General features: G+C 34.5%; 1 protein-coding gene across 6 annotated transcripts in view; it reads left to right on the top strand.

Annotated features, from left to right (window-relative positions):
- Positions 1-14,710, top strand: part of ABCB7 (ATP binding cassette subfamily B member 7) — a 156,252-nt gene that overhangs the window by 86,308 nt on the left and 55,234 nt on the right. For 4 of the 6 annotated variants that reach the window (XM_004779921.3, XM_004779924.3, XM_045087337.1 and 1 more), the window contains exons 2-3: positions 3,262-3,339; positions 5,483-5,569. The exons of 1 other annotated variant lie outside the window; for it this stretch is intronic. In XM_004779921.3, the coding sequence (XP_004779978.1) occupies positions 3,262-3,339; positions 5,483-5,569 (165 nt within the window). The remainder of the gene's footprint in view (positions 1-3,261; positions 3,340-5,482; positions 5,570-14,710) is intronic. One more of the 6 variants, XM_004779922.3, reaches the window with a different exon arrangement.

Below are 14,710 nucleotides of genomic sequence, written 5' to 3'. Positions count from 1 at the left end.
GAGGTTCTTACTGCTAGGAAAAATGAGGCAAAAGAGAGAATTAGTGGTATATAAGACCAAATGACGGAAAATAAAGAACCTGAGAAAAAGAGAGATAAGCAATTACTGGATCACAAAGGAAGAATTTGAGAGATAAGTGATATCATAAGACGAAATGATATTAGAATAATTTGGATCCCAGAAGAAGAAGAAAGGTGGGGAGAAGGCACATTCGAGTAAATTATAGCAGAGAATTTCCCTAATTTGGTGACAATAAGAAACATCAATATCCAGGAGGCACAGACACCCACTTCTACCCCTTACTTACCCTTATGACATTTCTTTTAAGGAAACCTTCTTCGGGGGTGCCTGGGTGGCTCAGTGGATTAAAGCCTCTGCCTTTGGCTTGGGTCATGATCCCAGGTCCTGGGATCGAGCCCCAAATCGGGCTCTCTGCTCCGCAGGGGGCCTGCTTCCTCCTCTCTCTCCGCCTGCTTCTCTGCTTACTTGTGATCTCTGTCTGTCAAATAAATTAATAAAATCTTTTAAAAAATGACACACTAGACCATAAGGACATCTGAGATACATTCAGAATATTCCATCCCAAAGCAACTCCTAGAAAAGCAGTCAATCACTCCTATCTCCCTGGTCTCCCATTGCACTCTGTGCTCATCCAGCCTGTGACCAAGCATTTCTATCTCTGAGCACGGCCTTGTTTGGAGTCTCCAAACCCAGCCGATTCTTGCAGTGCATTCCTGTGTCACTCCTGGAGGAGGAAGAAGTGTTTCTCCCAATATCTGCCACTTGTGGTGTCCTTGCATGAAGAGCAGTGTTTCATCGGTGCCTCAGATCACGGTTTACATTAACCCCAAGCTAAGAACCCACTTCTTGACTCCGTTTCTATAGCTGGCTTTTCCACTCTGATACCTGGGAGCTCTGCCTCAGACACACACCCCTGGTCTTTTTCTGACCCTGTGGGTCCTGAGACCACACTGTCCCTGTGAGAGCTACACCTCCTTGCTTAGCCTCTGGAGCAATGTCCCTCTGTGGAGCAGACATCTATAAGTTCCAGTTTTGTGCTTCGTTGATCTACTCCTTGCCAGGAGCTGGCCTCTCTGTACCGTGGTTTGTCTTCCCGTACATCACCTCACATTCACTTTTCCACATGTCCTACCTTCCAGAAACTGGTTGCTTTTCTGTTTCTAGAATTGCTGCTCTTCTTCTCTTTGATTTCATGTTGAGTTTGTAGGTGTTCAGAATGGTTTCATAACTAACTAGCTGAACTCCTAGGACCCGATGATATTTAGGTCTCCTGCTCCTCCACCATCTTGCTCCTCCCTCTCTTTCTTTCTGATTCAGTGTTTGAAGGTTATATGTTTCTAGGACTTTATCTGTTCTTGTTTCCCAAGGTTTTCATACTATTCTCTTGTGATCCTGTATTTCTGTGGTGTCAGTTATTTCTCCTTAAGTTCTGATTTTGTTTATTTGAGTCCTTTCTCTTTTTTTCTTGATGAGTCTGTCCTAGGGTTCATCATTTTTTTTTTTATCTTATAGAAGCAGTTCCTGGTTTCATTGATATGTTCTATTTTTTTTTAATAGTCTATTTTGCTTTGGGCTTTGCGTAGTTTTCTTTTTATAACTCCTTTAGGTTGATTTTTTTAGATTTTTCTTGGTTCTTGAAGTAGGCCTCTATTGCTATAAGCTTTCCTCTTAGCACAGCTTTTTTCCTCTCAAAGATTTTATACTCTTGTGTATTCATTTTTCTTTATCTCCATGTGTTTTTTTTTTATTTCTCTTTGATTTCTTAGTTGACCCATTCCTTGTTTAGTACCATGTTATTTAGCCTCCATGTGTTTGTATTCTTTTCAAATTGTTCTTCTAACTAATTCCTCCTCGTTCATACCATTATGGTCAGAAAACATGCATGATAATGACTTCAGTCTTTTAGAATTTGTCAAGAGTTGTTTTGTGGCCTAGGTGTGATCTGTCCTGAAAATATTCCATGAGCATTTAAAACGAATGTGTATTGTGCTATTTTTGGATGGAATTTTGTGTATATATTACGTATATCATGTGGGATATTCCATAAGGCTATCAGCTGATTTCTCTTTGGAAATATTGCAGTTAATAAGAAAGTGGCATGCTGTATTTAAAGTGCTGAAAGGAAAAAATCTGCAGCCAAGAATACTTTACCCAGCAAGGTTATTACTCAGGATAGAAGAAGAGATAAAGTGTTTCCCAGATAAACAAAAATTGAAGGAATTCATAACCTTTACACTTACCTTTAAGGAAAAGTAATGCGAACTCTTTAATTGGAAAGAGAAGGCCACAGTCAGGAGTAAGAACATTATGAAAGCAAAAAATTTTACAAGTAAATGCAAACATAAAATAAAAATAGCAGATTAATAACTTATAGAACCAGTATGGAGGTTAAATATAAGAATATTCAAGTCAGTTATATATTCAAAAATTAAAGGATTGACAAAAGGATGTAAAGTATGATATCAGACACATAAAATGTGGAGATGGTAAAAAGTTGAGTACTTTTAGAATGGGTTTGATCTTAAGTGACTACAAACTGAACGTAGACTGCTACACACTAGATGTTATATATGAGCTTAATGGTAACCACAATTACCAAACCTGTAGTAGATACACAAAAAATAAAAAGAAAAGAATCTAAGCATAACATATTTAAGTATAAATAAAGTGAATGCTTCAATTAAAAGACATAGGCTGACTGAATTGACAAAATTGCAAGACTCATCTGTATGCTTCCTGTAAGAGACTCCTTTCAGACATAAAGACATATGTGGATTAATAGTGAAGGTATGGAAAAACATTTATCATGCAAATGAAGTGAAAGGAAAGCTTGGGTAGCCATACTTATAATGGACAAAGTACTCTTTAAAACAAAGACTGTAACAAGATACAAAGTAGAACACTATGAACTGCTAAAGGGAACAATCCAGGTTGAGAATATAACAATTATAAATATGCACCCATCATGGAAGCATCTAAATGTATAAAGCAACTATTAAAAGACATAAAGGAAGAAATTGGTAGTAATACAGTAATAGTAAAGAACATCAACACCCCACTTACATCAGTCAATAGATCAACCAATCAGAAGGTCAAGAAGGAAATAGTCGCCTTCAATGACCAGATTGACCTAACAGTTGTATACAGGAGAATATAGGAAGTCTTTTTTTTTTTAGGGGAAATCTTTTAATATTAATTGTTTATTCTGAAAAATTTTCCTCCTTTTTTTCTCCACCACAGATCCCAGAGTCATTAAGACATACTATATGGCAGAGACTGGGAAAAGGCAACTCAAGACAGATATTAGATGTTACCAGGGTAAGATTGAGCAGATACTTCCACATATAACTCAAAAAAATTGCAAGCCCTTTGAGCACTTTAAAATTTATACTACATATTTTATGTTTCTCATTTTTTTCTAAATACTTTTTATTTTTTCTAAATACTGAAAGATGAATGAGAAATTGTGTTCTTGTTAGTAGAAGCAGGGATAGATATCTTGATTGTTTTTCTACTGGAGAACTCTGTCAGACTCTTTTGAGATCAGTGCCAGCTACAGTAACATTTTTAGAATGCTTTTATAAATGTAATGGCAGTTTATTGACACTTAAATTTTCCCCAGTAATTTGTATGTGATATATGGAATATTTGCTGTAAGCTTTTCAAGTAAGTGAGTTCCTTTACCTTTGAAGATGTTCGGATGGCAGAGAGTATCAAGGGACTCTAAGCTTATTAGAGCCTCATACTTAGTTTATTTGTTGATAAAGGTTATTTTTCATTGTTAATGTAAGTAAAAGACAACTTAAAAATTTCTTAGTGCTCTAAAATTATACAGGCAATTCTCCAAGATAGAAAAGAGCTAGAAAATTAGAAGATAGCCTAAACCCTGAGTACTTCCTTTATTATTTCTTTTTGATTAGCAGTTATTTGCCATTACAAGGTATAAGACATTGTTCTAATTTATGCAGAGGCTGTAAAAGTGAATTACATTTTAATCTTTTGCTTTGTCAAAGACCTCATTATCTTGTGTGGTATTCATCACACCCCTTGATATAATTTGTTGCTTAGTCTTTCTGAAAAAAATGTTGCAAGAAGATATTGTCAGACTAAAACTCATATTTTGATGTTTTCCCTTTAAAAATGCTTTAAGATTGTTGATCCAAGAATCAGTAACCCATTTATGGCAATTGTTTTTTTGTTCTCAACTGGCGTGAATAAGAATACACTTTTGCCTTTTGTGATTCCATTTTCATGGCTTGGCCCAAAGCTCATGCTATTATGATTTGGCATTGATACACATTTGTGTTTGTAAAGAGCTTGCCTTTCATTAATTCATTAACTATTATTATGGCTGCTGAAGAAGAATTACTATATGCATTTTTTCATTAAGTATGTTTTAATTGAGGAAAACCTTTAAATATTATCAGGCTTCAATTTTGAGCCTAATCTTTACTTTTATTATTAAAATATTAACTATTTTATTTTCTCAAATGACTATTTTATTTTCTCCAGTAAAACTTTTATGTTTATCTAGTCTAAGAATCAGTCTTAAGACCTTTCTTTTTTTTTTAAGATTTTATTTATTTATTTGACAGATCACAGTAGGCAGAGAGGCAGGCAGGAAGAGAGAAGGGAGGAAGCAGGCTCCCCGCTGAGCGGGGGCTTGATCCCAGGACCCTGAGACCATGACCTGAGCCGAAGGCAGAGGCTTTTACACACTGAACAACCCAGGCGCCCCCTTAAGACCTTTCTTAAAAGTAGGCAAGATGTTTGTATATTTTCAAGGCTAGTTGGGAGATTTATAGATAGCTCTGTTCTATGAGCTAATTCATTAAGCACTGAAATCTACTCTGCTCATGTGCAAGATACTGGTATAGGCAATGGGAAATACAAGAATAAAAGAGACTGTCTTTAATTTCAAAAAATTTACCATGTAATAAAGACAAAACATGTATGCATATTACTGTAGCCTATGACAGACAGACAGGAAGTATTAAAAATACTTGTACAGAAACACACAGAAGCAAGAATAAGGAAAAGAATCAGCTATGTAAAATGAATAATAAAGCAAAAAATGTATACATATATAAAGCAAGTAGAATATAATTAGTTAATTGTATGACACATTTTGCTTGCTAGTGATAGAATAATGGATTACATAGTACTATAATAGCAAATGACAGTAAGAAGGCTGGTATAAATCAAGTAGAAGTGTAGTAAGTTTTCAAATATTTCAAAAGCTATTTAGAGAAAGTAACTTCTGTATGAGTATTAGTTATATTTCAACATTCTTTGTGTAAGTGTATCCGTAAGCTAATTGTGAAGGTGTTTTGCTTTGTTATGCTAAGCTAGAGGTTATGCCTATGAATTTGTATGGGACATTAGATAAAGCTAAGTCAGAGTTTTAAAGATCCGAAATTCTGTAATAGCTGATGAACAACTTGGTATTATCTTCAACTAGGGTCTCCAGGCTTGGCCACTGATAGAAAAGAGGACATGTTGGCATGGTCATGCAGGAGGAGGACTCCACACAGACCCAAAAGAAGGGGTAAGAGTGAATAACAAGTAAATGGAAATTCTTATACATGATTATGCTTGCATAGAACACACACACACACATTCAAGATTATTATGTTCTGGAATATTTTGATTGACTCATATAACGATAGGTTTTCTAATACAGAACCTTATGAATTGACCATGGTTATAGGGATGACATTCTCTTGGGCTTAAAACAAACAAAAAAATTACATGATTTTCTAAAAACAAAAAACAGTTATCAACCTAAACATTTTAGTTCTTTATTTAAAATAGCATTGGTTGAGGTTATTTTTTATATAATCCAATCATATAAATAAATAGGTAAATTAGATTTAGCACTTAAAAGCAATTTGTGTGTGTGTGTGTGTTTTGAGGTTAACATTTCCCCTTCTCTACACTAAGTTTAGAAAGATCCTAGAATGCCTGGTGGCTTCCTGATAAATCCTCCATTTACCTCATCCATTTATTTAATTATCCATATTATTTTTTAAAAATTTTATTTTAAACCAGTGAGTTAACACAGTGTTTCAAGTGTACAATATAGTGATTCAGTGCTTCACATATATCACCCTGTGCTCATCACAACAAGTGCATTCTTTAATCCCCATCACCTATTCAACCCATTTCCCCAACCATCTACCCTCTGGTAACCATCAGTTCTTTATAATTAAGAGTCTATTTCTTACTTTCTCTCTCTCCCTCCTATTTTTTCCCTTTTCTTGTTTTATTTCTTAAATTTAATATGACTGGAATCATGTGGGTATTTGTCTTTCTCTGATTTATTTCACTTAGGATTATACTCTCCAGCTCCGTCCATGTCAATGCAAATGGCAAGATTTCATTTTTATGGCTTAATAATATTCCACATTGTGTGTGTGTGTGTGTGTGTGTGTGTGTGTGTGTGTACACACACATACATACATACATATCACATCTTCTTTATTTGTCACTTGATGGACACTTGGGCTACTTCTATATCTCGGCTATTCTAAATAATACTGTTGTAAGCATGGGTGCATATATCCTTTTGAGTTAGTGTGCTTATTATATTCCTTGTGCAAATAGCCAGTTGTGAGATTGCCAGATGGCAAAGTAGTTCTATTTTTAACTTTTTGAGGAACCTCCATACTGTTTTCCACAGTGGGCTGCACCACTTTTGTATTCTTAACACTACTAATAAAAATTAATAATGCTGCTCAGAAGGTATTTAAATCACCTGTTTACCCAGTTTCTGTAGGGAAAGGGATTGTGAAAAAAGAGTGACAGTTTCAGTATTTGGAAGCTCTTGTTTAAAAGAGACGAATTAAGAAATTACTTGTTTTAGTGCTTGCTTCGGCACGCATATATAAGAAATTATTTGTTTTATAATAGAATCTTCAGATTTTTGAAGAATTTTGGTGCTCTACTGCTGTTTAAACTTTTTTATTGTCCTGTTTTTGAAAAATCATATATTAGTAAATTTAGTTCATTCTGTGCTCATTATAAAATGAGTAATGAAGAACTTAAAATAAGGATGACTTTCCAGACTTTGCTTGACATACTTTTTTTATTTTAGCAACAGATCCTTATTGGATATAGTCAGAAGCTAGTAGTATTAAAAGAAAGATTAGCACTTACAAGCAGTCAGAGAACTTTGGTACAAATCTTGATATAATCAAAAGTAGTAGAACAGCAATGTGGAATTTTTAAAAATTGGAGGTTTAGGAAGATAATGGAATAATGAATTTCCAGGCTTGTTAAGATGAGTGGACACTTAGACAAATGGACAAGAATTCCTGGATGACTTGGAGAGGCTGTTTTTGTTTGTTTGTGTGTGTTTTTTTCTTTTCTTTTTTTTTTCAGAGAGAGTGAGCACAGGCAGGCAGAGTGGCAGGCAGAGGCAGAGGGAGAAGTAGGCTTCCTGCTGAGCAAGAAGCCCGATGTGGGACTCCATCCCAGGACGCTGGGATCATGACCTGAGCCGAAGGCAGCCGCTTAACCAACTGAGCCACCCAGGCATCCCGAGGCTGTTTTCTAGCTCTGATTTTATTCATCATCATGCAGCCTTATGATCTTTATTTGATTTTCCCAGTTGATTTCTCTTTGGGATAGGGGACTAACTGGCCATTGTGAATATCAGTCAGCTTGTAATATTTTTTATTATGCTATTAAATTGACTTATGGGTACCGATGCATCTCATATGTACCATAAGCTAGTTTTAGGGCCTTTTCACTGCTAGATAAACTCTTCATTTGTGGTATTAGACCAACAGAGTGTAGAAAAGAAACCTTAAGGTATAGAGAAAGTAACAATAATAGTAAAGTTTTTCCTGACAATATATCTTTCATCTCCCATCCATAAATATACTATATACTTATATCCCCAATAATATTGGAAAATTTTTCAGTTACTCTTGAGTTTTCCATTAGACATCTGTTCAACTTGCTTGTCTTTTGACCTAGTTTTTATCAAACCACTGTTATTTCTAACAATATTGAAGTAGTGGTTGAATTTATTCCTTTAATTGTACTTAGCTATCTTTAGCCTGGAGTGAAACAACAATTCTCTTCTCTGGACAGTTTCCACTGTCCACGTGGGTTACTTACAAATTATCTGCTGCTAAATTGGTTCTTTTGGGAGAAAACATTCAGTCTGTAGTGCACATTTATACAAAACAAATTGAACCCGAAGTTTTTAGTATATATTTTGTTTTTCCTCACCACAGATTTTGCCCCCAAAGTAGTTTTTATTAACTAGTCCCTTGATCTAAGATTAGAAAATTTCTTGCTATTAGAATTCAAGAGTGTCTTTTTTTTTAAGTAATCTCTGCACCCACTATGGGGCTCAAACTTGTGACCCCAAGATCAAGAGTCACATGCTCTACTGACTGAGCCAGGCAGGCGCCCCTCAATTCAGGAATATCTTTTTTTAAAAGATTTTTTTAAAAATATTTATTTGGCAGAGAGAGAGAACACAAGCAAGAGAGAGCGGCAGGCAGAGGAAGAAGAAGACTTCCCACTGAGCAGGGAGTCCGATGTAGGGCTTGATCCTAGAACCCTGGGATCACGACCTTGAGCCAAAGGCAGACACTTAACCGACTGAGCCACCCAGGTATCCTACAGGAATGTCTTTTAAACTAGAATTCTTAGGTATATTCCATATCAGTTAAAGAAAAAGTGATTCTGTTACCTTTATCAAATGATCGTTTTCTTTTTTCATACTCTTTTATTTTCTTATCAGAACCCAGTGAGCTGTACACCCTTGGAAGCAGTGGACTCTTGGTGGAAAAAATTGTTCTTGCTTGACAACCTTTTCTGCTGAAAGATACAAAATTACTGACCTGAGAAACAAAACACGTATTTAGCTTATTAATATGCAGTTTTCTTCAATATCTTAAAATTCTACCAAGTGAGCTGCTCCAGAGGTGCTTTGATTTTTTTTTTTTGGCCTTTTTGTGCACTATCCACATAGTTACTAGTTATAGGTATTCACTTACAGCACTTATGGCTGTTGGAGACTACATCTCTCTCTCGGGTCATACTGTTGCGTTCAGTACTACTGCATATGAACAGTGCAGTTTGTGGCTTTCCACTAATACCCAGTTGGGTCAGAGGCTTCCCATTTTATTTATGCATTTGTTTTTGGCCCACCGTGCTGTGATTGTGCTGTTTCAGCTCCCTGTATATAAGTAGATATTCCTTCATTATTTCTTTTACCTGCCCGGCCTCATAAGGCTTATGAAACTACATATTATTACTTAATAAGCAAATAATTTAAAACCTGTCAGAAGTTATGATGACTTAATAAATCAAGTAATAAGTATATCTCCTGAATATAAGTAATAATTTGTCCTCCTGTGTTTAAGAATAGATAAATTAATTTATTAATTGAATAAATATTTATTGAGCATTATTTCTGATACCAGGTTTCTTTTTGTGGCACCTGCTTTTTTTTTCTGTCGGCCCACCTTATTTTCACTTTCATCTCCTCTTTGACTGCTCTCTGATATTATCAAAAGATAACAGTTTGTTACCATACAGAGGTATAGGGAGCCTATTTGAATTCTTTCCTGTATTACCTTTGTGTTTTCTTTCTGAATCCAATTGATTTCCTTTATTATGGCAAGCTAATTCCAGTATATATTTGAGACTTTTGTAAAAATGTTTATTCCTCATACTAACATAGTACTAGTTTTAATAGGGCTTAAAATGTCAGTTCACAGTTTAAATTTGAAGTTATTTAGCTATAGCAAGAAGGTCTTATTGTATTTATTGTTAGCAAAGAGGAAGATAGATTCACTTCTACTTTTATAAGCCCTTTAATGATATTTCTGTAACATTCAAATTTTTTAAGATGATATCTTAAAAATGATACATCATCATAGTTCATTTTTTTAAAAGATTTTATTTATTTATTTGACAGAGAGAGATCACAAGTAGGCAGAGAGGCAGGCAGAGAGAGACAGAGAAGCAGGCTCCCTACGGAGCAGAGGGCCCGATGCAGGGCTCAATCCCAGGACCTTGAGATCATGCCCTGAGCCGAAGGCAGAGGCTTAAACCACTAAGCCACCCAGGCGCCCCCATAGTTCATAAGTGAAGGAATTTCATGTTTCCTTTTTACATGTAGGTGAGGCTTAAATAAAAATTAATGACATCAAAAATTATGATATGATCGCTTCAGGGATTTTGACCCCTGAGACGGAACTTCCTTTCCTTAAATCATTGTGTTTTTTTTCCCTATAGTACTCCTTACACAGTATGTTTTCAGAAAAGCCAGTTTCTTATCATCCTCCTTAACCATTTCTTGTATTTTCCACCCTTTCTTTAAGAATGTGATCTTAAAGGGGTATCTATGCTGAAAATCTGAAATGAAAAGTCGGTTGAAATGAAGGTGGTTTTGATTTCGGTCTCAAGCTCATGGCTTTAGATAACCCTTTTGTCTTTTGGGATTACCATTGTCTGTCCAGTGTATGAGTTGTGGGTATCCACAGTATGATGATTCTGGTGATTTTAAAAGATATTTTGTGTTTTCAGGATCTGTATTGAGACCTCCAGTATTATTTTACTCTTGTGCAGCAAGAATGAGTTGGTTTGAAATTCTATAAAAGTGGGCCTCAGCCTCTAATAATATGCCTTTTTGATTTGAGCTCAACTTAAAAAAAGATACTTTTCAAACTTTTTAGTGTAGCTAATGTAAAACTGAAGTCATATACTTTATAGCTGAATGGATTCATAATGCATGATTACACAACTTCAGAACCCATTTTGTTAAATGAAATGGTGACATTTTATGCACTATTAAGCCAACTAGAATAATTTTCTTGCTCTTAGCCATAACTTCTGTATCCTTATTGAAAAAATTTGGGGTTTATTGTAGAAGGTTTTGATAGGAGAGAATGTTTAGAAAGATATGTAGAAACAGGGCCTTTTTGTCATTATTCCATCAAGAAAAACAAGACAGATAAAATTTGTGAAATGGGAAAATGGTTGAAATGCTTCAATTTGTGTTGTAATGCATTAAGTTATATTTATTTAGTAATAGTTTGATTGGAAAAAGTGAATTTTAAAATTATAGCCTTATTCCCATTTTTAGAAATACCTTACTGGTTATGAGAGCATATATGAGTATTTGTGTGTATGAAATAAAACATTAACAACTGTACTTTTGGCATTTCATGTTTTTGCCACCTTATATCTTTAAAGCAGCCAGGATGTAGTCCTGTATTTAGTACAATATGAACAGTTTTATTTATTTTATTGCTCTTTACTCAGTAAACTGAGACTTAAGCTAGAAAAATAGTTTGCTGAGCTTTGGGGGCAATAACCATAATATAAATCTACCCTGGGTTTCTTATATCTTGACAGTTTCCTCCATTCCTTGCTGTATAAATCTGCATGAAATTGTGTAACTTTACTCTCTCAAGGTGAACTAGATTTTTTCTTATATATGAACTACAGAAAATACAAGCAAGCAAAAAGAATGTAAAAAATTATCAATGATTCCATCTATTCACAGCTACTTATTTTAACACTTTTGGGTGTATTGCTTTCAGACCCATTTATTTGCATGTGTAAACTCATACACACATCACTTTTTTTAACATGAAAAATAAGTTTTGTACTCTGCTTTTTTCACTTTAGATGTTTCTGTGTCACTACATATATTTCTGAATGGCTATACTTTGTTGTATACATTCACTGTAAGTTGTTTTTACATTTCTCCATTATTGATCATTTAGGCTGTTTCCAAATTTTTCCTGTTGATACAGCATGTGAATAAAGATCCTATAACTAAATTTTTCATTCCTTTATTCAGTGGATACTTGTTGAGAGTACCTACTGTGTGTTAGCCACTGTATTGATATTGGGTTAAATGGTACAACAAAGTTACCACTCACGGAATTCTAACAGGAGAGCAGATAATTAATCAAATAATCACATTTCTGCATATGTAGTTTATAATCGAATTGGATGCTTTGAAAGGAGGAATATTCTCCTGTGAAATACAGCCAAGGATCCTGACTGGGGTTAGGGAAGACTTCATTGAAGAAATGCTGCCTGAGCTGACAGTTAACTATTTGGAAGACGTTGGAGAGTGAGTTGGTGTTGTACAGAAAGAGATTATTCCAGACAGAATGAAAGGCATAATGTAAATGCCCTATGGCAGGAGGGTTTATAGCATATTTGAGGCACTAAAAGAAAAGAAAGCTAGTATGGCATGGACATTGAAAAGTGGTATAAAACATCACTAGAGATGTAGTCAGGGATCAAGCCAAGCAGAGCCTCACAAGTAGTGTTACGGACTTTGATCTTCATTTTAAGAGTGGTAGGATTCAATGGAAGGTTTTAAACTATGATAATATCTGATTGCAGGGTTTACTAATTGAACAGGGAGCAGAGTGGATACAGAGAAATCATTTAGGAGGGTGTTGCAAGTATTTTAGGTGAGCGGTGACGATAGCTTTGATTAGGTTGATAGTGAAAATAGATTCAAGAAATTTTTATGAGGTAAAATTGATTCAGTTTGGCTCATATTCTTAAGTATTTTTTAAAGTATAAGTTTCCAGAAATGGAATTCTTGACACAAAGGGCAAATTATTTTAAAAGTTGATGGTAGATACCAAAATGCTTTCTAGATAGATTGTTTGAGTTTACTTTCCCATTAACTGTGTTAGAATGCCCATTTCAGTGCAACTTCACCATCAATGAGGATTAACTTTTTGGTTTTTTTTTAATACCTATTTCAGAAAGTATGTAGATAATTCAATTTTTTGAATGGAGATTATTGGTAGTTTTGGAATGTGTATGTACTAATTTTATTTTGACTTTACCAAGTATGGTTTTGATTCTTAATATTTTGCCTCTAAAAGCTGAAACTAAAACAAAAAGATTTCATGGGCATGTTGCGTCCAAAACTTGAGAGAAAGAAAAATGTAAGATGATTTAGGTCAGATTAAACGTGACTGGCAAATTGTGTGTTTGTTGAAATTTTTAATAATCCAACCTCTGTGCTTTATAATTAATACCAAGACTCCTACTTTCCTAAACATTGCATTAGAACTCTACGTTATCGTGAGTTTTGATTGAGGGCGCCAAAGTATTTTAAATAAACATATTGATAAAGAGACCAAAAGTATATAAAGATTTTGACCACAAAGATAGAAATATTGAAATGTTGATTACATTTTGTGTAATGTACTGATAGCTTAATAGATGGGAAATAAATGTATAGTACATGTCCTCTTGCTCTTACTGAATAATTCTTTGACAATATGAGAATGGCTGTAGCTGGAAGTAAAAAATTAAGGGATATAAGTCACTTTTAAAAAGCATTTTATATAGTTTCTTTTTCTCCAGGATAGTTTGAGCTTGAAAGATACTGACCTTAGATTCAGAATAAAAATGATTGCAAATATCTTTTCCCATATCATTTTGGTTTTTTCAAAAGCTTTTTATTTTTGTGTAGTAATTTTGCTTTTGTTACCTTGCCAGAAGAGACATCTAGGAAAACGTTTCTGTGGCTAATGTCAAAGAAATTACTGCTGATGTTTTCTTGTAGGAACTTTATGGTTTCCTGTCTCACATTTAGGTCTTTTATCCATTTTGAATTTATTTTTGTGTATGGTATAAGCAATTCAGTTTCATTCTTTTGTATGTAACTGTCCCAATTTTCCCAGCACCATGTGTTGAAGAGACTATCTTTTTCCCCCATTGTATATTCTTGCCTTCTTTGTCTTAGATTAATCCACCATAGAAGTATGGGTTTATTTCTGGACCTCTGTTTTCTTCCATTGATTTATGTGTCTGTTTTTGTGCCAGTACCATACTATTTTAATTACTACAGCTTTGTAGTGTATCTTGAAATCTGGGATTATGATAACCTCCAGTTTTGGTCTTTTATTTTTTTTTTAGTTTTTATTTTAATTCCAGTTAGTTATCATGCAGTGTAATATTAGTTCCAAGTGTATAATATAGTGATTCAGCAATTGCACGTATCACGCAGTGCTCATCATGACGGGTGCTTTCCCCGATACCCATCACATCTTTCATCCATCTCCCTACTCCCTTCCCCACTGGTAACCATTAGTTGTTTTTTTTTTTTTTTCTAATTAAAAGAGTCTGTTTCTCTCTCTCTCTCTCTTTTATTACTTTTTTTACTCACATTTTTTTTTTGTTTCTTAAATTCCACATGAGTAAAATCATGTGGTATTAGTCTCTCTCTGACTGACATACTTCACTTTCATTACACCCTCTAGCTCCATCAGTGTTATTTCAGATGGCAAGATTTCATTCTCTTTATGACCGAGTAATATTCCATTGTGTGTGTGTGTATACACACATACATATATATATATGCTACTACTTCTTTATCCATTTATTAATCAGTGGACAGTTGGGCTGTTTCCATAATTTGGCTATTATAAAGACTGCTTTTATAAACATAGGGGTGCATATATCCCTTTGAATTAGTGTTTTTGTATTCTTTGCGTAAATACCCAGTAGTGTGATTACTGGATCATAGAGTTCTTCTTCCTTTTCATGATTGCTTTGGCTATTCAGGGTCCTTTGTGATTCTATACGTATTTTAGGATTATTTGTTCTAGTTCTGTGAAAAACATTATTGGTATTTTGATAGGGATTGCATTAACTGTATATTAATTATACTTAA

The sequence above is a fragment of the Mustela putorius genome, unplaced genomic scaffold (genome assembly GCF_011764305.1).
Source record: "Mustela putorius furo isolate JIRA1106 unplaced genomic scaffold, ASM1176430v1.1 tig00001114_pilon_pilon_pilon, whole genome shotgun sequence".
Taxonomy (NCBI): Eukaryota; Metazoa; Chordata; class Mammalia; order Carnivora; family Mustelidae; genus Mustela; species Mustela putorius.
Note: the sequence above shows the minus strand (reverse complement) of the source record. Positions and strands in the feature narration are given on the sequence as shown.